At 50.3% G+C, this 22,840-nt stretch overlaps 8 protein-coding genes across 8 annotated transcripts; 4 read left to right on the top strand and 4 right to left on the bottom strand.

The window, feature by feature from the left end:
• Positions 1–730: 730 nt before the first annotated feature.
• On the bottom strand, positions 731–1,857 carry BO82DRAFT_423377 (SUR7/PalI family protein; the record flags this gene model as incomplete). The annotated part of the gene is made up of 2 exons (XM_025640240.1): positions 1,685–1,857; positions 731–1,627 (listed from the first exon to the last, which is right to left on the bottom strand). Exons 1-2 carry the CDS (start codon positions 1,814–1,816, stop codon positions 731–733), a joined length of 1,029 nt encoding a protein of 342 aa, XP_025487789.1. The 5' UTR covers positions 1,817–1,857.
• A 434-nt stretch (positions 1,858–2,291) lies between these two features.
• Positions 2,292–4,288, top strand: BO82DRAFT_406018 (feruloyl esterase; the record flags this gene model as incomplete). Its single annotated transcript, XM_025639537.1, has 4 exons — positions 2,292–2,412; positions 2,699–3,279; positions 3,332–3,889; positions 4,046–4,288. The coding sequence occupies 4 exons, from the start codon at positions 2,292–2,294 to the stop codon at positions 4,286–4,288; spliced, it is 1,503 nt and encodes a 500-aa protein (XP_025487788.1).
• A 132-nt stretch (positions 4,289–4,420) lies between these two features.
• Positions 4,421–5,895, bottom strand: BO82DRAFT_319316 (Zn(II)2Cys6 transcription factor domain-containing protein; the record flags this gene model as incomplete). Its single annotated transcript, XM_025632674.1, has 2 exons — positions 4,421–5,734; positions 5,797–5,895. 2 exons carry the CDS (start codon positions 5,893–5,895, stop codon positions 4,433–4,435), a joined length of 1,401 nt encoding a protein of 466 aa, XP_025487787.1. The 3' UTR covers positions 4,421–4,432.
• A 2,828-nt stretch (positions 5,896–8,723) lies between these two features.
• On the top strand, positions 8,724–9,919 carry BO82DRAFT_176823 (Zn(II)2Cys6 transcription factor). Its single transcript, XM_025630385.1, has 4 exons — positions 8,724–8,840; positions 8,896–9,131; positions 9,186–9,472; positions 9,529–9,919. The coding sequence occupies exons 1-4, from the start codon at positions 8,752–8,754 to the stop codon at positions 9,730–9,732; spliced, it is 816 nt and encodes a 271-aa protein (XP_025487786.1). The 5' UTR covers positions 8,724–8,751; the 3' UTR covers positions 9,733–9,919.
• Positions 9,920–12,798: 2,879 nt separating this feature from the next.
• Positions 12,799–14,689, bottom strand: BO82DRAFT_319312 (general substrate transporter). The gene is made up of 5 exons (XM_025632673.1): positions 14,396–14,689; positions 14,180–14,323; positions 13,502–14,117; positions 13,196–13,438; positions 12,799–13,130 (listed from the first exon to the last, which is right to left on the bottom strand). The coding sequence occupies exons 1-5, from the start codon at positions 14,622–14,624 to the stop codon at positions 12,878–12,880; spliced, it is 1,485 nt and encodes a 494-aa protein (XP_025487785.1). The 5' UTR covers positions 14,625–14,689; the 3' UTR covers positions 12,799–12,877.
• Positions 14,690–16,250: 1,561 nt separating this feature from the next.
• Positions 16,251–17,194, top strand: BO82DRAFT_358101 (VOC family protein). Its single transcript, XM_025636189.1, has one exon. The coding sequence runs from the start codon at positions 16,283–16,285 to the stop codon at positions 16,778–16,780; it is 498 nt and encodes a 165-aa protein (XP_025487784.1). The 5' UTR covers positions 16,251–16,282; the 3' UTR covers positions 16,781–17,194.
• A 418-nt stretch (positions 17,195–17,612) lies between these two features.
• Positions 17,613–19,493, top strand: BO82DRAFT_423363 (uncharacterized protein; the record flags this gene model as incomplete). The annotated part of the gene is made up of 4 exons (XM_025640239.1): positions 17,613–17,813; positions 17,923–18,240; positions 18,277–19,208; positions 19,274–19,493. The coding sequence occupies 4 exons, from the start codon at positions 17,613–17,615 to the stop codon at positions 19,425–19,427; spliced, it is 1,605 nt and encodes a 534-aa protein (XP_025487783.1). The 3' UTR covers positions 19,428–19,493.
• Positions 19,494–20,329: 836 nt separating this feature from the next.
• Positions 20,330–21,396, bottom strand: BO82DRAFT_368356 (uncharacterized protein; the record flags this gene model as incomplete). Its single annotated transcript, XM_025637115.1, has 4 exons — positions 20,330–20,376; positions 20,459–20,581; positions 20,633–20,884; positions 21,102–21,396. 4 exons carry the CDS (start codon positions 21,394–21,396, stop codon positions 20,330–20,332), a joined length of 717 nt encoding a protein of 238 aa, XP_025487782.1.
• Positions 21,397–22,840: the final 1,444 nt, after the last annotated feature.

Here is a 22,840-nt window from a genome sequence, read left to right as displayed (position 1 = left end):
ACGTAGGTTGATGTATGTTAGACACATTCTGCCCTGCTATGTGCAGGTACCTCGTTACTTTCTGAGACTTCTCAAATGATCTATATCTAGCGTTATCATGCGATGTGTCAATTTTAACAACTTACACCGCACTTCTTCACCTCAAGCAATTCGGGATAACTACAGCAATTATAATAGATTGATATAGATTGCCCCGAAAGGCATAAAATTGCCATTCCGCTTGGCAACTCAATGTCATGTATACCCTGTACCAGATCAGTACCCTGCTAAATCGAGTTTAATCAGCACTTTTTTAAATTACCAAGCCACATGCGTCCTAAACAGTAAGTAAAAATTACTCTAAATGCATTGCCCTTAGATAGAAACTTCTTATCACTTGTGTACGACATTAGTGCGGCATGAATTGAAGTCAAGTCGCACATATTTCTGGTGACTAGCTGAACGTTGTTTACTCTGCTCATCCCATACGCTTTCTCATAATCTATCTCTTTCATCTGTCCCCGATTACCTGCCCCTATTCGGATGGTGTATGCCATAAATTGGTGGGACTGAAGCTGTTCAGCGTTTAGTGGAGCTCTAATATTACAGTTGGCTTCCATACATATAGTCTTTCGATTTGAAGGTGATTAGATACCGAACAAAATTGACATACAATAACTTGAGATACAAAACATCATGAGCAAACTTGTGTCCGGAGTGCAGTACTGACGTCAGAGTGTTATCAATTGTGTCAACGCATCTCGTGGGCTTCAGGGTATATGTTTTGGTGGTGGTATTGGTACTGCTGCTGCTGTTGCTGCTGATAAGGGCGATAGTCCTGCCTGTCGTGAGCTTGCGGAGGAGAAGGGCAAATGAGCAGAGGTACGTGATCAGATACCTCTGGAAGCTTTGGCGCAGTAACAGGTCTGTAGCTGTAAGCACTGTTTGCCGCAACGACAGGACCGCCAGTTCGGGTTGGGACACGCCTCGCTCTGTCGCCCGGAAAACAGCAGCAATTGAGGAGCCACGACACTCCCGCTAAGAGGGACAAAGTGACCGCCAGCCAGGTGGCGATGTAGATGTGTCGACCCATTTGACCATAGACTCCGTAGGCCTTGAAGGTCACTTTGAATATGCCCGCAAGAGTGGCGAAGAGCGTCGTGGAAGTAATGGATGCAGCAAGAGTGAACAAGAGGAAGACTCCCGTGAGAAGCCAGGCGATGCAGCTTCCCAGCCGACTGCAGCAGGCCAGGAGACCAACCAAAAGCTGGAGAATGCCGGTACAGATAGCGACGAGATACAGGATCTGCATCCAAAGAGAGGATTTTTGGTAGATATCCAGCGTCTTTTGCAACCGATGAGGGGGATGCTTCCCTATGTCGGTTTCATTCAATCCCCAGAGCTCGATCGGGTCAAACCAAAATCCACCGCGGGGCTTAGAACAGTAGGTTGTGTTGTAGACCCCATCGTGGGGATTATTGCCAGCACAGTAGTTCCAGAGCCCGATGGTGTAGAAATCTTGCAAGGTTCCTGATTTATTCCCCTCCTGCAGGGCCTGCACAAATTGCTTCATATTTCCGCCAGTGATATCTTCGAGGGTGGTATCAAGCACAGAGTGTGGCGAGCTTGTAAGGTTTTTGAGGTCAATCTATCGAACTTCGTCAGCCTGGGTCCTGTCATGCCCTGCGAGATCAGATCAACATACCTGAAACATATAGAGATCCTTTGCTTGCTTGGGATGTATGCAACCAATAGCAACAATGAAAAGGCATATCAGAGAGCCAATGGTCAAAAGACTCGACCATAGGACCAATGCAAATCTCCCAACCTGGCCCATTTTTCTTGTACAATGTCAGGGAGCTTTTGCTAGGGTCGAGGGCGAAATGGCAAGGATCTCAAACGCACACGCCTATTGAGTGTAGAGAGAACGCTAGGGGGACTGTTTATATATATTTATACATATAGATCTAAATTCTGTTGCAGGTCTAGAATAGTGGCAAGAGAATGTAACAAGGTTTTACGGGGCAAACTCCCCATCTTGATGGTAAATTTTCATCGAGTCCTCTTTTTCTCTGGCCTCAAGACGAGGAGCATTCTATCAAGTCTCATTACATAACCCTGGGGGTAAAGGATACTTGACCTCGTGCTGTGAGCTTCGAGATCCACACAGATCAGAGTCAAATATTGTCTACATGATAACTCAGAACCATTGAGTTGAGTTCATGCATCCACAGTTTCACCGAGAAAAGTGCAAATATGTGCTTTCCAGCCGATTCAGGGGAAGATCTCTAAGTTAGTGAAATGGAAACATGATGCTTGGCAGCGGGAATGAATCCATTAAATCCATCCGAAAACGAATATCCCTTTATGGAAAGCCCGCCCGCCAAATCATCCAAATCAGGAAGCCAAGTGGACGATCCAGTCCTCAGTCGGGTATAGCCGAAAGTTGTCCACGGTGCAGTGGCAAGCATCCACTGCCGGCCCAGTGCAATACTAAGAAGTTCGCATTCGTATATGCATGAAGAGAATTTACGGAGATGATAGAACAGAACCGTGACTTTCGCATGCGCATGTCATGGTATAAGAAAAAGCAGAATTCGCTCGCAATCAGCTGATTTGGAACCATAAAAACTGCACCACATACAAGTCCCTTTGTCGTATCTTCGTATATAATGTCTACTATTACACGGAACTGGACTTCTCATTCCCCATTTCCTAGGTTTAGATTTGAAACTCATTTGCTCGCCCTCGGCGATCCAACCCCCAGCCGTCTTCAGCGCAGAAATCCTTAACCCGTCAGCCGCCTGGGTAACCAACTACACTCGCACTATCCCAGCCAAATTCAACTACAACCACGGCGACGTCGACTTGCACAATGCAGAGTTCTGCAACATCACAGTCACCTACACACACCCGGGGCACGACGACCGTATCACCGTGGAGACCTGGCTCCCACGCCACGGCTGGAACGGCCGCCTACAAGCCACCGGCGGCGGAGGCTGGCAGGCCGGTCGCTTCGTGCTGTCACAGTTCTTCATGAGCGGAGTGATCGGCGAGGGTTACGCGACGACGACGACCGACGCGGGGCTAGGCGATGCGGTCTTTCCCAACGCCTGGGCGCTTAAAAGCCCCGGCAACGTCGACTACGGCTGCCCTGCACAATCTTGGATCGCGCTTGTTGAACGACCAAGCGGTCATCGGCAAGAGCCTGGTCCACAGCTTCTACGGACGGGAGCCAGACTACTCCTACTGGAGTGGCTGCTCTCAGGGAGGGCGACATGGGTTGATGCTAGCGCAGCGGTATCCGACGGCGTACGATGGCATCGCGGCGTCCGCGCCCGCACAGTCCTAGACCAAGTTTGTCTCCGCGGTATATTACCCGCTGTTGATGCGGGAGTGGCGCGGAATCATTCTGCTGGCGTGCGAGTCGAATTTCCTGCCGGCGGAGGCTATCGCCCACTGTGATCCGAAGGATGGGGTTGTGGACAGGATCATCTCCAACATGATTGCGTGTGATCACAGCCCGTACACGTTTGTTAACCAGAACTTCCACTGTCCCGCCCTGAATCGAACAAATGCGCTCAGCGAAGGCGCCGCGATCATCGGTGATGCCGCTTGGTCCGGGCCGCGGACGAAGGATGGCAAGTTCCTCTGGTACGGGGTGAACCCCGGCTCCGACATCAGCAGCTATGGATCCGTGCCGGGGCAAAACAGCACCCAGGTGGATGTCTGGTTCAACCTGTTCGTGGCCAAGAACGCCAGCTTCGAGACGAGCAAGATGACTCGCGCGGAGTACGAGCGGGCCTTCCACCTCGCCAGCCAGGAGTATACCGATTTCATGAACGCAGCGGTTCCCGACTTGAGCGAGTTCCGCAAGGCAGGCGGAAAGCTCATCACGTATCATGGCTTGGTATGTTCTTTGCCCTTTCGTGATTATACACGTGACGATTCGAGGAAAGAGAAGATCTAGCCATCAGCTCGCGCACAGGTCGACCCCAGTGTTCCGACCAAGGACACCGAATTCTACTACAATGCCATGACTGATCTCTTCCCCGATGTCCAGTAGTTCTATCGCTTCTTCGAGGCCCCCGGGTTAAGGCATTGCTCGGGCGGTGTGGGAGGGCAGCCTATTACGACGCTCGATGCCCTAAGGCTGTGGGGGGAGAATGGGACGGCCCCTGAGACTCTGCCCGTGCAGTACGCAGGGTTCAATGGCACGAAGCAGTCGCGCATCCTGTGTTCTTACCCTGCGCAGACGAAGTACATGGGAGGCGATGCTTCTTCTGCGGAGAGTTTCCGCTGTGTTTAAGCTTACGGTAGGTTTGGCTCGATGGGAAATGTCGAGTTTCAACCTTGTGCGCCCGGTAGAAAGGAATATTTTCGTTCTTGGACATGGATTACTAGGAGATAGACGAAGCAAATTTAGGCAGCGCTATGCATACCGATCTCATCGCTAAAATTCTTCAAGACCGACTGGCGTACTACAATAAGCAGCAAGTTCGGTCCCTGTACACAAGACCTGTTCCAGATCACCGAGCCCCACCTGGTTGAGTGGCCATTGCATGAACGGCCGGAACGCAGGATCGAGCTTAGAGCAAACGCCTCTGACAATATGCTGCGACCAGTCGTGGATGAACCAGACGGCATCCAGCTGGTGTAACAGAACTGAAAAGAACGAGAAGAGGATGAGAGCGACCGGTTCTCTCTTCTGTAGATCATGCACTAAATCATCTGGTAACTGGTATAGCCATGCGAAAACATGCGGAAACAGAGACATCCCGGGTAAACGGGGACCGGGACCTAAGACAGCAGAAAGACAGTAGTGAAGGTGGTTCAACATGCGGTAATAGCTGGGAGAGCGAGGGTCAGGGTCAGGCACATAAATGGACAGCAGCTGGCGCAGCGAGTTGAAATGGCGTTCGTAGTTCTGAGATTCTGCGAGAATAGCAGCGTCCTGGCTTGCCAGGTCGCCATCGGATGTATCCGAGGTATGGCTTTCGTCCCCAGAAATGGCGAAAACATCGGTCGGGATGTCGTTTTGGCAAAGCTCTAGGATTGAGCGGACACCTAGAAACAGCCCCAAGTATCCAGACCCGCCATCATCCCGGAAGGCCAGGTACTCGCCCGGTTGCGGGCCCTTAGCCAGGGAGGAGATGAAGATGAAGATCGCGGACGCGTACATCGCGGGCGCATTGTCGGGATGGACTTGCGGGACCAGGGCCGCGACCTCCTGCACCGCTGTCTCCAAGTGACGTTCGGCCTCAGCAAAGTAGTCCTTCGCCGTGCCCATATACTGGACCATTGGATCGCCTGCTGATTTCCGCACGAGATGGAATCCGGCGAAGGCTAGCAGAAGGCGCAGAACATAATGGTGGGAGAAACCGAGTCGGCAGAGTTGCTGTTGAGCGCGGGGTTGGACTGCGGTTAAATCTTTGGAAGTTAGAAAATGATGGAAGAGGGCCATGTCGGTAGCTGTAAATTCGAATGGCCTCTTCGCAATTTCATGCGAGGGGTGGGCAGATTGGTGGGGCTGAGGTGCCGAGGTGCGTGAAGGGCCATGGGCTCGCGTTGGGGGCTTAAAGTTCGTAGGGGTGGATGAGATGTAGGTGTAGTCACCATCGGCTCTATCTGAGACAGACGAGTTAGAGGAACTAGTTTCGGTCGGCGAGCTGCTGGAAATTCTGCGCTGTGAGCTGTAATCGCAATCAATTGCGTGACGTATGCAATTGGTACAATGTGGTTTTATCTCGTCGCACTGCGTGAAATCGTCGGTTACCACTTGCATGAGGCAGAGAAGAGTTTAGGGCCGCCACCAACCTTGATCCTGCGCCGCTTACAGTTGCGGCACCCAAAGCGAGACTTTCGATGGGTTTTTCGCGCATGCGTTTGCGTATAGGGTGTAATTGACGGGGCCATAACAGTGTCACTACCAAACAGTGGCTGAGGTGGGAATCAGAAAGGAAGTGAAGGTTGAGTCTGTGGCTCGGCCATATGCTGTGTCAGGAAAAATAGGGGCTCATCCAGTTCTGTCACATGCGACAGAACATATCGAGATCTAAGCGTTACGGCATGCAACAGCATCCAGCATGCAGAAAGCCTAGAAAAACTTAAAAATTGCCTTGGTTTCAGGGTCGCGGCCCTAGTCTAATGCTCAATTCGTTGGTGTCATTTCTGGAACTGGGCTTGCTCCACTCATATTCTTGGTTCACTTTCAGACCGACCCGAGGTTTCAACTGTGTAAAAAGGGAAAGATTCGAGAAGGCCGCGCCTTCCACAGACATTCTAACATTTTGTTCCTGTTTGTCCTTCGGCATAACGAGTTCATTCATGCCTGTAATTTAAAAGAGGTTTCATTCTCCTCACTCCGCTCGAGTATTATTCAAAGCATGCATTATGAGCCACACAATGACAGCATCAACTTCTGCGACAAAATACTCGGAAGCCACCTTTACAAGAACATAGTAAAGGCTTTATCATGGAATCTTTATTGCAAAATGCGAATGCTTGTCCGTGCACTTGAGGAATTATTTCTGGACTGAAAGTCATCATATCATAAGTAAGCTCTCAGCACAGAGGGTAATAACAAATAATAATATGGACTTCGGGTTGCCTAATGGCGAAATTCGGTGCTCTTGTCTCTTCAGGTAATCTTTTCCGTCGATAGACACATGATGGACTTTTGCTCCTCGTCCGGATATTCTAGACTCCCCACGTAGGTTACCGCATGCAGGACTCGGAGACACTTAACCCTTTATGTTGCCTAATGTCTCGCTAGTCCTACCTTGTCAGACAGAAATAAACCACATAGCTTCATATGTCTAATATCTCCATAAGGCCAATGATCTGAAGCATTGAGTGGGGTCTGCTCTAGCAACACAAATCGCCAAATCTATATTTGAAGTCCCCAATGCTAACATGACGGTATGGACAATTCCTTCTTCCTTACACAGCGTGACATCAGTTGCGTGGCGAACTGACCATTCTTGAAGGGGACGACACTTGAAGCGACATCACTTAATCTACGTGGCGGTGTTGAAGCCGGAAATGTCTGCTGTGGCGTATGGGTTATCCACTTCTGCCATTTATGCTCTGCTAAGGAGGGTAAAAAATATAGGTGCTGTGGCCTGCTTTGCTTTGAGTGCTGCTGTGGCGGTGATGAATAGAATGTACCGTTTCGCGTTTTATATAGTGTGAATTGTCCTAAAAGACCGTGCAAAGCTCTTAAACTGACAATATTACATTGGAATCTCAATTCGTTCTGATAGACCCTTGTCGCATAAAAACTACTTTTTAATATGTAGACGCGACTTCTTATTAGTTGGCTATCTCAACACGCTTGATCCTCATATTGTATGAAAACAACCAGCAGGGTTTTAGATGACCTGCTAACAATTCACAGCATTGCCTAGTGTGATTCTCGACCGTTGAAGTACGAAGTCAAGGTTGATATCTTACAGGTGGACTTGGCGCAGCCGGCCCACTCGGTACTTTTGGATCCGCAATCTCCTGCAGATCCGTGGATCCATTTTTACGCCAAAGAATACGAGTGCGGATTACCTGTTGTAGATTGACGCCTCTCAAATTCCCCACTGCTGCACGCCTTGTCTAGCCACCTCTGACAGGGGCACGCCATTGTAGTTCAGTAGTCAGGCTTGTTTAGACAACAGGGCGCGGTTCTAGGCAGCCATAACTTTTACTTGAATTATACTTAGTTTAGTAGGGAGATAAACGTATGTACATCTGGCGAGACCTTGAAAGTGGAGGTTTGCTATACAAGTTGGTTACATGAACCCTATTTCCTCGAAATTTTGAATTGGAGGATGTACCGAATGAGGTCCGCGTCTTTGAGAATCATGATATTAGCTGAATCTACAAGCCAGTCCCAACCCCTGCTCACAGAGTTTGTCTGTTTGTAAATCATCTCGTCATCCATGAATGAGTCACCTGACTGTGAGATCTTAGGTGTCAGGGCGGGCTAGTCCACCCGCTAGTCATCTGGTAATTTACTTTCTTTGGTATAATGCTCGGTGTATTGGGGGGTTACCAAGCATTTGATCAAGCCATGGGCTCGAATGATAGGGTATACAATCCATTGCCCGCGAGTGGTTGTATTTGGTAAAAATTAAGCAGTTCCCACAGTTGAAACACATATATAATTCACAGATGCCAGATTGTTTTTCACGAAGCCAATTTTCTCCTTCGTCATTCAACCAGAGGATCAATTTGCAAGTTGCAAGGTTCTACTGGGCTTATTCTGATCATCCCCGCGACTATAGTCTACAGATTGGCACCATGCATTTCAAAATGACACCATTTTGCAAGTCTTTCCAATACGAACAGGCAATGTGCACTGTTGGTGAATCTCTTTGGCTTGCGTCTCTCAGGCAGGCTTCTTGCCTGCGAGATGGGTAGAAAGTCTGGATCTTCGCCCTATATGTGAGCATCTTCTCTACCAAAGCATTATTCACAAGATTAAGACAGGAGAGATGCAGGTAGCTCGTCGGGAATAAGCATGGCATCAATAACTCAGCACCCAAGGACATTCTCCTATGAATTCATCCTAATGATATACATGCGAGACTGAAAGGGAATTGTCGTCGCTTGTGTCAGTGATGAAAGCAGTGGCTGTGTTCGCTTGGCGGGAACCTGAAGGTTGTCAGACAGCCCAAAACGGCTAGACTCGTTCTGGACCCGGGTTGATCTTATCTTCTACCTTACCGGCCGCGCTCGCAGCCTCATCTCTACCACGCCGCCTCTCTCAGCCTCTTCGCGATGAAGGTCATGCTTGTTGCTTGCGAGTCTTGTCGCTTGCGCAAAAGAAAATGCGACAGAGCTTACCCTACTTGCTCTTTGTGCCAAAGGTTTGTCTCCACCCATATATCCTTGCCGGCGCGCATTTTAACCCATTCTCCCTAGGGCCGGGCGAGTGTGTTCCTATGCCCTCTACCGCGTCACCGAAAGCATCCCAAACCAGACCTCAAAAGCTTTGGTGACTGACAGTCACCACATGCACAGTTCCAAGAATGTCACGCCCAAGTCCTGGGACGCTATCGAGAGTCAAGTTTATATCTCGTGGGCCATTCAGGCTCCAGCCGTCTCAGATTCCTATCCCATCGCTTCTCGCTGGTACATGCCACGCCTGATCAAGCACTGTAAGCCCTCCCTCCCAATCTCTTTCAGCTTGGGCTGACATTCTGGGGCTCCAGTTGTTGAATGCCACAATGCCACACGCGTGCCGATTAACGATAGATCTAGCTCTTATAAATTGCAGACTACCTGGATGAGGGGTGCAATGAGCGACCCGTGCTTGTTCCACGCAACTCTCTTTACCGGCTCCTCTAATTTTGATCTTCGCCGCGGAGTACAGCAGAGCACGATCACTCTGTATCATTACAATGAACTGATCAAATCGGTCAAGAAGCGTCTATCAGACCCGAGAACGGCACTAGACGACCGTACGATAGCTGCAATCACGCCGCTGGCACTCTTCGCTGTATGCAAGATAAGTCCCTTAGCCAGCGTGCAGGCCAGATACTGATAAAGCACTAGGTCCTCACCGGGGATAGAGCTGCTGCGGAGGTGCACCGAGCTGGTCTGGCGAAGATCGTCCAGCTAAGGGGTGGTTTGGAAAAACTAGGCCTGGAAGGACTAACGGCATCTCTCATCTACGTGTTCGTCGGCCCTTCTACCATGAATGGAAATGAGTCCCTGACCGGATCACAGAAACGGTGTTATCTCAGATATTGTTTTTGACACGGACTCAAGACCTTTACCGCACTGCCCCCCTATGTCACTACCTGGCCTCGAGGAACGAGTTCTCAGTACACTTATCAGTCGATGTGCACCGGATTTCCCCGGTCGCTCCATCCAGGCCTTGTTCCAATACATCCAGAAGCTCAAGCTTCAGCTTCTAGCCCATCGATCCACAGATAATTGGGACTACAACGAGGCGCAAGGCAACAGCATGCAACTTCCGACAAGCGATGATCCCGTGTGCCATTGTTGTTCTATAGCGTTTCGAATTTTCCACGCTATCACAACCGGCGGGGCTAATACGAGCGACCTTGCCGAGTACCTAGACGCCACAGCCAGTGATCTACGCGACGTGCTGGCATTGACCGAAGACGATGTATGGATGCGACATTTTCCCGTTGTTCTCACATGGGCATGTATCACTGGCGCCGCCGCCGCCAGCAAGTCACAAGTACGAGCATGGTTTTACTTCAGAGCAGCAGCTGCGGTGGGGATGCTCGATGATGCCGGCGATTTGTCTTTTCACAAAGATCTGTCTTCACACTTCCACTGGCTTCGATCGTTGCGACGGGAGGTCCTTCAATCGAACCAGCAAGGACTGTGATTAGGCCCTCAGCTCTACTTCAAAATTCTTTGGGGCTGGTGGGGCCCACATGATCCTTCTGCCTAACCGAACCCTGATCCTCATATGCGAGCCTCCTCCGGCCCTGCCGACCCGTGCAAGAACGGACCCCCACCATTTACTCAGGATCTCCAACTGTTTCTCAAAACTACTGGCCTAGGGTGTCGAGCCCGTATCCCGCCCAGCCCTATTCCGTTACCAAAAGGGGGGAAGGATTTGAGCCCCACGCATTTCGCTGCCTCTGACAGGCTGGAGCAGCCCTTGAATGTGTGGCAGTGCTGGCGCTAAACTACACTAGCTCCTTGGCGAGCTCAATTTCTTTACTTGTTCCCTTGGAGCAATTCTGAGTCTGGGTCATGAACTCTTGTCTGTTGTGGGCCAATTTTGTCTAAGGCATCGGCTGAAGATCTGGGAGTTAAGGGCTATATGCACCCAACTATTATATCCACAGAGAACTCTTATATGAAGATTGTTGTTTTGGATATTATACCCTCACGGACTACTGGATGTCATGTATTGGAGATATTCCATTGGAGACTTCCGTGTGGTATCACGTCAGCCACCACGTGGTCAAATAGGTTGTCTGGGTGCTATGACATGGGCAACATGATTACTTTAGTAGGAGTTCAGACCCAATTTATGATTGCTGAATGTTGTCCGGGGCTATACGGACAGTTATCGCGTTGTCTGAATTCCCACGCACACGGTCAGCGCCTGCTTCCAACCACCGTCGGCTGGCAACTGCCACGATGGTACGCCGGCTCCGATAAGCATTAACACTAAATAATGCAGGCAATCTTAATACATGAAGACAATATAAGACAATCTTATGATAATAAAGTCTACAAAGAAAATCAAAGGGGAGGGCTTTGATCCAGCATGGCAGGAGACATTAGGATCGCTAGGGCATGCTCTCAGGGCTGGCGTATCCCATTGCTGGAAACAGAAGCGATATTCAGCTTTTAGGCGATACATCCCTAGCTATAAAAATGCTTCGTGTTGAGGATATCAGAACGGAGGTCCCTTGCCGTCGCAGCTCCCTTCTTGGCTGGAGGTCGGAGTATGGTCTGATAATTCTCTTCTTCGCCAAATTTCTCGAGTCCCGTCGACGCGCAGTCGGTAATCTCCGTTCGCTGGAGTGCCCATTTCCCGCCACGTGTCGAAGTCACAGCCCAGTCGAGGCTATCATGCAATATAAGCCACATCAGTTTAAGTCTGCCCAAAGACATGTCGACACAATCGACTTTGTTATATCTTCTGTGAGTAGCTATCAATGGTGACTCAGTTCTCGTGTTTCCGTCGCACGCCTCAAATAGTGAAGGTGTGAATTCCAATAATAGCCTATGGTATGACTTCCGACGGTGAAAGCTCTTTGATCAATATCAACAACCAGAGGCCTCTCCTGTCTCCAACTGCCTCTAGACTTCGAGACTGATGAACGAGCTAGAAACACATACGTGGTCTGGCAGGATAGGATCCTCGTCGCCGGTGACACTGTTGTATCGTTGGAGGGTTACCAGATCATCATGGAATTCGCCTTCCAATAACACCAAGGATGGCTTTCGTCTTAGTGAAGTTCAAGAATATCGTGAGGGATACCCACCGGCCACTGCGACGAATGCTGCACTGCTATGTTCCCTAGTAAGTAGAGAGCTATTCATCGGAGAATGGACAAGCTCACTTACCAGAGTTCAGGCTCTGCTTCATGGAGTTAACAGCAGCAGCCGTGAGGGTAGAGGAACTACTTCTATGAGCTGACAAGGCAAGGAACTTTTATTCGATCCTCTCACACTTCTATTCAGCAGATCTACCACTGCTCTAGATCACCCGGCGAGGGCGAGGGCGACGCCGATCAGACACGGGCACGGCGGAAGTCTCGGGCATCAAGGCTAGGAGAACGCAGAGGGCTAACGAGGCCATTCAGACAATCTCCCACATCGGCCACCGCGCGGCAAATTCCCCGATTATGTGCCCGACGGCGGACCCCGCCTAGGCGGAGATTGAAAAAACTAGCACAGCGTTCTTACAGTCAGTCCTGTTTCAATCCTTAGGTACACGATGTATAAAACCTACATGACCATCCAGGCTTATAATATACTAGTCTTCGAGAGTGGCGCCGAGAAAGGGCCAGGGAGTCTGAAAACGCATAACCCGAATCTGCAAAACACGGTAATCACTAATTAAGCTCTTCGCAGGTTGAGAACAAGGTCACGTGGCTTTTACGGTCGCATCCCAGGTATTGAGTCGCATGGTCAAAGAAAATATTTGCATTCAAGCAGGGGGTATCAATTATAGCGACCAGAACGCTGAAGCAACGAATGCTCCCAGATATCCGATATAATCATAATGAACTTCGGAGATATTGTCAGTGAAAATTGTTTTCTGCGTAAGCCACAAATCAGGTTAAACGATGGCCCCACTGAACTTAGGTTGTGAAGAAGTATCAATTAATACCATCCAAACCTATACTTGAAATCAAATTCGCCATCAAAGTTCGAATCCATGACGCTCCAAAATGCTTTTCTACTGAGGAAATTCGGTGATTACGGCCCGTTCTCCCTTCGTCAGCTCTTCAGCATCCGCAAGCTTGAAGATACCGAACTGCTTATCAAGGTCCTCGATTTCCAACTGCTTGGTCTCGGGAATGAAGAACCATCCAAAGAGAAAAGCCAATGCTGACAGGGAACCATAAATGAAGCCTAGTTTACCGCCGAGATCAACATGATGCGGGGTGTCGGCCGTTTCCATGTAAGGATATGTGAAAGTCACGGCGAATCTATTCACACGGGTTAGGGTTCGACCGTGCATCGCGGAAGGGAAAGAAACAAGGTCTTAACATACTCGGTGACTAGCTTGACGGTATATGCGATCTGAAGCGTCATCTCACGGAGAGGAGAAGAGGGAAGCTCGGCACCCAACACGTATACCAGGGGGGCCCAACCCAGAGACCAGCTGAAGCTGAAGAGCAGGAGCATGGCTACAATCCCCTGCTTGGCGTGGACATTGCTGGAATCCGCGGTGCCAAGACCGCCCATGGTCATCAGAGCCACGGTCTGGAGTGATGAGCTAGTATGGAAGAGCATTCTTCTCGTGGTTAGGATTTCAGGTTGATGCGACGGCAGTACGAGATTGGAAGCTACTACTCACCGACGTCCGACGATATCAATCAACGATGCACAAATGATAATGGCGCCAATATCCACAGCGTTAGTACCGAGGGTCACGCTGAACGGATTGACCGACTTCAATTGCTTGACAAACAAGGTTCCGTATTGCGAGGCGAAAGCCTGACCAGTCGCCTGCTGGAAGAAGTTTGTGGCAGCAACCACAAAGGTACGCTGTCGATTCTGGAGAGTGAAGACATCCCTGAACGACTTCTTCTGGAGTTGCTCGGCCACCTTGGCAGAGAGAACATCGAACTCTTCTTGAATGACTTGTTCAGGAGTATTCTTCGGCTTGAGGGCCGTGAGGGCTTGGAGGGCTTCGCGCTGACGATCGCGGAGGAGATACCAGCGTGGTGACTCGGGAATGAACCAGACCAAACAGAGGACTATGAAGGGGATGACGAGGATGAGGCCAAACGGGATCCGCCATGCGGCATCGGTCGTCATTGTCTTCGTTGCTCGGGCCACGCCGGTGATGAACAGCCCACCGCACTTGATACTCAGCCAGTATATCACCCCAATTCCACCTCTGTTCTTGGCGGGTGCCAGTTCGGCAAGGAAGGTAGGAATGACAGCCAATTGCATTCCAAGGTAGATATCTGTAGCCGTATGAACCTCATTAGCCGGATTTGAAAGACTTATATGCAGTGAAATCACTCACAGTGAAGCGCTCGTGCAGTCTGAAGCTGAGCTTGGGTGGTAGAGCTAACTACGACCGAAGCACTACCGAGAGCATAAACACTCATCGAGAAGATGCACATTCGCCGTCCCCATCTGTTGCTAACATAACCACCGAGGAAGACTCCTATCGAAAGGCTTCATTAGTAGCTAATCACCAGTGGAATCGACAATAAACCCAAGAGAAGGCTCTACTCACCGATAATTTGGCCGGCTGCTTTAATACTGTTGTATAGGGAGGTGTCCAGAGCGGGAATCTTCCAGGATTCAGTTGAGGCGTCGTACTTGCCAAATTGCCGGATGAAAGAGTCCATGGCCTGACACGACGAGAAGGCCTGGTCGCTCAGACCATAATTGAAGGCCGACAGTGCCAACAAAGCCGTCGAGAACAGCAGCATTGAGCTGATATTCCATTTCTCCGAAACCATCTTGCCAGAACCAATCCAAGAACGTCCCAAGAAGATTGGATTGGAGGGGTAAGTGCCAGGATTTATCTGATCCGTGTTCGATTGATAAAATAAGATGGATAACTCGGCAGAAGACGAAGGAGAAAGGGGTATCCGCCCTAGCCAAAGAATCCCATTTGACCGCGGGGTTATCAATCGGTTTCAACCTTACAATACTATTTACCGGTGTAACTGTCTTTTCAAACGTTAGTCATAGTATTGGGAGTCCTCCGTACCAATGGCGATGAAAGCCTGTTCGGAAGGGATCGGATGCAACAGACTCCAGTCGTAACAGGGCTAACTTACAGCCTTGTAAGGCCCAAAGAACCAAGCTTTGTTGGGACAACTTTAGCCGGGCTCGGCAAAAAATACCCGTCGCATCGACGAGGGATTTGTATGAGTTTTGTAATCCAGTCCCCCACTTCGCTCCACTATTACGTTCACGAACCACCTCTCACTGTCCAGCAGAAAATTTCTCTTTTCTATTTATATTGTCTGTTGGACTGGATGGTGCGACAATCCTTTGTAAGATAAGAAGAACCCCATTCCCAGCATATGCCCAGATCGCAAAGTGGTACACACAGTTATGGGGCAGGAAGTTGAGCTATTTCGTGGTGAGATAATGCGGAAGTGGACGAAAAGGAATACAGGAAAAGAACAAAAGATCTGACTAAATGTCAGCAACTCCCCAAACAAGCTCATGGATAAGTGGAATCTGTTAAGAGGCTGGTACAGACCTGGTATACTCACTTGCGTGCAGCGGAGCTCGGGGAAAGTATCTTATTCGAGCCGGCTGGATTCGTGGACGAAGCGAAAAGGAACGGAGATTGACAAGGCCGACCGGGCCAGGAGCTGGCTAGGGCGCCCCGATCACATGACCATGGCTGGGCATGCTACATAAGATACAGACGAGATATGCACGTCTCATCACAGATATGGTACTCCGTTGTTATTTTATCTTGCCTCTTAGAAATGTAGATGTAATGCAGTCACCGTATCTCAAGTAGGTCCAGGGTCGCTACCAGGTAAAGGGTGCATTTCTCCCTTTTTTTATTATGTGCAGTGTTGGCCGCCGCCAATGGCCAAGCTCTCCTTGTAATTTGTACCAACTCTTGAGTGTCTCTTCGATCACGTTCTGAGAGTCAACCGGGTCGGAAATTCAGATTATATGCTGTATCCACTTCAGATTCTCGCAGGGATTGGCTATCGGGCTTTGCACACTCTGGTCTCTGGGGATGATGCAATGGTAATGAAAATCTCGGGCTTAGGCAATTTCTTGTCGTTGTAGAGCTTACTGGCCTCAGTAATACCCGCTGTTATAATCAAGCATATAGATACATTGACAACTCTGGTGCTTAGACTGACTCTGGGTGCAAGGCTACCATGCCGAGAGCCCAAAAAAGGCGACTGGGGAATAGGTCGGTTTGTCATCCTCTTAGTTGCTGAGAACGAGTAGGCAGCATCTCGGTGCCTAATTGTGGCAGCAATGAGCCAGGGATGTGGAGGCCAATCAAAATTTCTTGGCTCGTATTCGACCCCAACTTCGATGTACTGATAATCTAAAAGCAGCCGAACACGGATCATCGACTCTGACTTCATGCCATCCAGTTTCGAACTTCATTCCCATAACGATCATATTCATGGCTCTATCAAAAATAACTCCCTGTCTCTGGTTCGATGGCAATGCTGAAGAAGCGGCCCAATTCTACGTCTCTATATTCCCAAGCTCCAAAATCATAACCACCCAGCGATACACCGAAGCCGGCAGAGAATACCACGGTCGGGAACCCGGGAGCGTCATGATCGTTGAATTTGAATTGAACGGACTTCCGTTCACTGGACTGAACGGCGGGCCATACTTCAAATTCTCCGAAGCAATCTCCTTCCAGGTTGACTGCAAGGATCAGGCAGAGGTTGACTACTATTGGAACAAGTTGGGGGAGGGAGGCAATGAGGAGAAGCAGCAGTGCGGATGGGTCGCTGATAGGTTCGGGCTCTCGTGGCAGATCATCCCAAAGCAGCTCAAGGAGATGTTGAGTGATGAGGACGCGGAAAGGAAAGACCGTGTCACTAATGAGATGATGAAGATGAGAAAGCTGGATGTTACACTCTTGGAGAAGGCTTATGAGGGGGCTTAGTGACATCCTTCTATTCTTTCTTGCCAGTTCTCGCGTACCTCGTTATGTGGGTGCAACGTTGAACTGAGGAAGCACAAGGGGTTACCAACAGGTGCGGGAAATATTGATGGTGGAGGTGATTATGGTCGCAGCAGAACTGATGCGGGTGTGGGGGGCTTGATTCATTGCAACAGCCTCGCCAACAATATTTGTGACAGGAATGGACGGACCCTAGGTGACCTGCTTGGTTGCCACTGGCTCCGTATTCGATTCTATAACGCTTATGAGAACTGTATGCATTGTCTGCTTGAGGGTTGCTTGGCGCTTCAACATTGAATTGGGGAATTACTTCCGCTCTCAAGGCCTCGTTGCCCTCATTCTCCAGGAAAAACTTACCCATGACGAGCGAATTGCCACGTTGCTCAATCAATCCGAGAAGATCAGCTCTATTGCTCTACTCTTTACTCAACCCGGAGAAGTACCGCAATCAGCAATCCTGAGCTGGGGTAGAATTACCCAAGTAAGCTAGTGGTTGTGGGGTATTAACCGAGGCTTTATCTGATACGTATAGGATAGCCTCAAACTAAGATCTTCCAGTGCGTAGTTTGCTTCAATTGCCTGGAATCCTGGTAATGTTGGGTTATGACCCCTCGCCGGTTTATAGTCTTCCTTTGGTACGCCCAAAGGTCGCCCGATTCTCACGCAATTGCCACTGTTGCTCTTAACAATTGAAGGCACTGCATGCCTCTTGACAAAAGTAGCGACACCTATGTTGTACGTTTTTGAGCTTTTCACTCTACTTCCTATATCTGTACGCTGTGATCCCTAATGCAACACCGGCTCTGTGTTGGATATGTCCTCCAAACCGTACTCCGCATTCCCAGCCGATGTCCTCGACAATGAGAAGGGCGTCAGCGGTTGCCCCCCGCTTGACTCTCCCGATGTCCTTCAAGGAGCCTCACGACCGTTAACACCTCGAGCAACCCATCGGAATCTCAAGCCTCGCCACATCCAGCTGATTGGTATCGGAGGTACTATTGGGACTACCCTTTTTGTAAGTCGCGTCCGACCGAGATGTACGAGCTGTACTAGAAATAGCCAGGTTGTGCTCTTATGAATGAACGACGTCGTGTTGCACACGCTGACGCCATTTGCCTCTATAGGTTCAAATAGGCCAAGGTCTACTAAATGGTGGCCCAGGAAGTTTATTCATCGCCTTCAGTATCTGGTGTACGTTTATCCTCGCTGTCACAGTGTCCGTTGCTGAAATGGTCTCCTACATGCCCATCTCCTCGCCATTCATTCGCTTCGCCGGTCGCTACGTCGATGAGGCGTTTGGGTTTGCGGCAGGTTGGAACTTCTTCATTTTTGAGGCCGCACTTGTGCCGTTTGAAGTCGTGGCCTGTAACCTCGTTATTCACTTCTGGAGTGAAGCAGTACCCGTTGGCGCAATCATAGCCATCATAATCGTTCTATATGCTGTGCTTAATCTCCAGGCTGTCCAATGGTACGGATAGGCTGAGTTCTGGTCCGCCCTTGGCAAGTTCTTTCTCATTGTCGGGCTGATAGTTTTCACTTTCATCGTTATGCTCGGGGGAAATCCGCAAGGAGATCGCTTCGGCTTCCGGTACTGGAACGAACCGGGCGCCTTCGCTGAGTTGTATTACCAGGGAAATCTTGGCAAGTTCCTCGGCTTTCTACAATGCCTTATCCAAGCGTCCTTCACCATTGCAGGGCCTGATTACGTATCCATGGCCGCAGGGGAGGCCCAAAATCCTCGGGTGACAATGCCCCGAGCATTCAACACCGTCTTCTACCGATTGACTACCTTCTTTGTCCTGGGATCGCTCTGCGTCGGGGTTCTCGTCCCCTACAACGACCCAGAATTGACAGCTGCTCTCGGAAGCGGCGAGGCCGGAGCTGCCGCTTCACCTTATGTGGTAGCCATGAACCGACTCGGTGTCGGGGTTCTCCCTCACATTGTCAACGCTCTAGTTCTCACAGCAGCCTTTTCGGCCGGAAACTCCTTTGTCTACTGCGCTTCTCGCTCACTCTACGGTCTCGCACTGGAAGGCAAGGCCCCGCGATGCTTCACCAGATGTACCAAGAAGGGCGTGCCAATCTTTTGCGTCGCGCTCGTCCTCCTCATCGCGCTCATCTCGTTCCTCCAGCTTTCATCGAGCACAGCCGTGGTGCTTAACTGGCTCGTCTCCCTGGTGACCGCCTCACAGCTCATCAATTTTAGCTGCATGTGCGCGACCTATCTCTGCTTCTACCGTGCATTCAAGGCCCAGGGTATGAGCCGCGATACTCTGCCGTACAAGAGCATTCTCCAGCCGTATGCGGCTTGGTATGGGCTCGTGGGTACGTTTGTTATGACATTTGTCGGGGGGTACTCTGTCTTCCTGCCCCTGGAGGGACAGTGGCAGGTCTCTAATTTCCTGTTCTCGTAAGTTCGACGGCGTTGGAGATCCGCCCAAAGCTTGTGATAATTGACCGGAACCTGATGTATAGGTACACTATGGTTGCTGTGTGTCCGATTCTTTACGTCGGATGGAAACTCGCTCACAAGACGAAGATCATGAATTCCAGTGAGGTGGACCTGAGGCAAGGCTTGGATTTGATTGAAGAAGATGAGCGCAACTATATTCCTCAGCCAGCGACGTAAGATACGACCTTGCACCGCACAGAGGGTTTTGGGGGGCTAACTTGTGCTTGCAGAGGTATCTTTGAGCGATTTCTAGACAGGGTTCTGGGCTAGGCAGGTATAGTGTTTACCGCGCGGATATCTCATGGTTGCAGATTGGTGGATGTGAACTAAAGCATAAATCTCTACTGATCGATGTGCTGACCGAACTTGCGTTTCGCGCTTGTCCAATCGATTGTCCCATAGGCAGCTCCTGCACCCCACGACGCTATTTTACAGATCGAATGCTTAGGCCTTGCTTCTGCTTTTTTCTGTTTTCATGCTGCTATTTATTTTTGCACTGCCCTCGATACTGCCACGCCTCTGGGAAAGTGGAGGATAAATCAGTGAATCCCTATTAGACCCATCCCAGATTCGTCTACATTACGTATAGACCACGTTGTAATTTCGGCAATGTGATTGCCTTAGATTATAGCCTACATCGAATGGGTGTCATTAGCGTAGTCGATGCTTAGGCCACGATTGTTATATTGTTGCACCCCCGCATCTTGCGATTCCGTCGACGGAGCGGTAAACAGAAACAAGAAAGTAGAGTCAGAGCAGTCAGACGAGAGTCTAGAGGCACGAAACGGTAATTGACCCCCTTACGTCGGTGTTAAAAACATCTCTGCATGCTTAAGTGCCATTCACGCAACCTCGCCGATACATCTTGTCAACCTCTATGTGTGGCTCTGAATCCCGCTCTTCGGAGGTACGGGAGGTACGGGGAGCACAGATCACTAGCAGTTGTAGACTATGAACAAAAAACCCATTTTGCGACTCTCCGCCATTGCCTATATACCCACAAGATGCAGTATTGGAAGGGTAGTAGCCACAGCCGCGGGGGGGGGGCGCGAAGTCCGCATATAGCGAACAACGAGGAATCAAGTAGGTGCATCATACCACGTAACCTCATCACCAGTCAAGTTTACTACTAGCACCACATTCCATTGCTTGGCACACTGCGCACGGTCAAAACTGGATCGCGAGAATGAGAAGAACCGCTGACTCACATTTATCGGCTGCCGATGTGGCACCATTCGAGGCTTGCACTGCCGCCGGTCGGATCTCCTTGCCCTCGGCCACCTCCCGCTCCAGATGCACATCTACCTGATCAGCAATAAAAGCTTGGCCATCTATGCAGACGCTGTCAGAGGGTACCCTAAGATAAACTTCGCCCAACTTACCAACACTGGCGCCCAGGTTAGGCCCATCCCTGAGGGCCTTCCGGTACGCCTGTTCAAATCCCTGGACTTTCAACCGCAGCTGCTCGCCCCAGTTCTTCTTCACATCGCTATCGAGCGGCGTATGCTGCTTCCGCACTGAGTATGCTTCGCATCGCACGGTCGTCTGCCCGGCCGAATCGGGCGAATAGGAGACCAAGAACCAGAAGGGCGAACCACGCTTCGTGTAGACCGTTGTCAGCAGGCCGAACGGAGCTGGCTCATGTGGGAGATTTCCAGCGCCGGCAGGGCCTTCAGACTAGCAACAATGCCGGTCTCGACGAGGCGGTGGCCTTCGCGGATTTCGTGGTTCTCGTTGTGAGCGACTATTTGTTTGTTAGCGGTGATGAGCATGGGCGCTCACTCGCTCGCTCTCTATCACTCGCCTATAGCAAGCAGGAAGGAAAAGGTAGACAGCAGCGGGAAATCTTACCCATGATCTTCCAGTTGAAGTCGCTTCTGGGCGTCCAGCTGTCCAGATACTGAGATGTCTGGTAGATCATCACCGGATGACCGATCTTCGCGGCGGGGGGCAGGGGGCTGTTCCTCGCCTCCGCACTCTGATCAAAGTTGACGAACAGAAACCCGGCATCGTCCTGCTTGGTGTGAATCTCAAAAAGACTGTTCGCCTCTTTCTTGAATCCAGGGAGATCGTCGAACATCGGTGCCTTGGTAAGGGCGCCCGTAGTGTTGTAGCTCCAGCCGTGATACCCGCAGCCGAGGACCATCGCAGAGTGCGAGGTGGCCGAGGCGGAGGACCGCCTCTGGGTGCGCAGGCAATGGCATCACTTATCGAGCTTGAATAGCTCGGGGATCGCCGATCGATGTCTCGAGGTGACGTTAGAAGCCTGGAGGAGGCGCGATGATGCCGCGGTGGAGCCGTCTCCAAATCGGACATTGTCGGCTGTGGGCTCGGTGGTGGGGTTGGAGTTTAATCGCGAAGCTTTCATCAGGACTGAGATGCACTGGCTGAGTGTCATGAGGGACTGGGGCTGGGAAGGTATGTTGCATGCAGAAAACTCTGCCTTGACGCCCTGTCGCTGATACTGACTGGCTCGCTCCAGTTATGCTGGGTTGAGTCCGAGCCTGCAAATGGATGGGGAAAGTCTCCATCAATGCGGATTGTAAAATTGATATTCCCAGGCTCAAGAAGACGGGACCAACTGATAATGTTCTTTGGGACTACTACACTTGCTCAATCTGCACTTTCTGGTACGATCATTAGTATTGGTGATCTTGCCTGTTTGTCAACTCTCAGATTTCAATGAGTTTTGTTGGTGTTTTGATTTGCCACAATAGCGTCAGTGGAAGTGGAAATGGCATTAGGCTTCCAGGACCCTCCCTGTGGATGCACTAAGCCACATTTCATATCCACACCCACCGAATGGGTGGACTTCCAGCCGCAAGGGCGACGTACCATGGTTGTTAAGATGATCAGTTAGCATTCGTCGGTAATGCTCTTTTTCGTATTCCACCTGCGACACGATCGGATGGGCTCGGAGTTGAGGAGCCCTCTGCTCAAGAAAACGGCGCTTCTTATTCTTGCTTATCTTTCACCCAATGGCAAATGGATAGTAGGCCAACTCTTTCCTAAAGCAGCGATAGAGGATGAAATCAACGATGAGGCTGAACACCTGACCGCTAGGTGACAAGTTGGTCCACTATACAGACTGGAAATCAGAGGGAACCAATGGTGCCGGTCACTAACACGGGCTACAGCTAGAGGGAAAGGGGGCATTAGACACAAAACTCGCCACGAATGAACAGCTCCCGGAGCCTACTTTGTTTCAATCGTCCATATGTTCCGGAAAGTTTCACCATCGACTTAAATGCGGGATGGAGGGGCACACAGGAAGATTGAAGCGGGGGGCTACTTCCTCTACCTATACTACTACATAGCCCTGAAAACCCGGCGCCAAGGCTTCCGCGCTGGTGGGCTCTGTGCTCCTACCGGCTGGCCTGTTCATCTTCGCATGGACCGCCCCCCCGGCTCAATCCTACCCTCTTCCCTTGCACGGCAGGCAAAAGAATAATGGTTCTGTACCCGTGTCGACGGGTGTACTACAGGCGCCGTAATAAGACCAACGACAGGTTTGGCATTTCAGCAACCCGCCCAGTTTCCGGCATGTATAGCATAGACCGTTGTGGGGGTGTCATTGACAAGATTGGCTA

Source organism: Aspergillus uvarum (assembly GCF_003184745.1).
Source record: "Aspergillus uvarum CBS 121591 unplaced genomic scaffold BO82scaffold_66, whole genome shotgun sequence".
Lineage (NCBI taxonomy): Eukaryota > Fungi > Ascomycota > Eurotiomycetes > Eurotiales > Aspergillaceae > Aspergillus > Aspergillus uvarum.
This window is presented reverse-complemented; position numbering and strand designations above follow the sequence as displayed.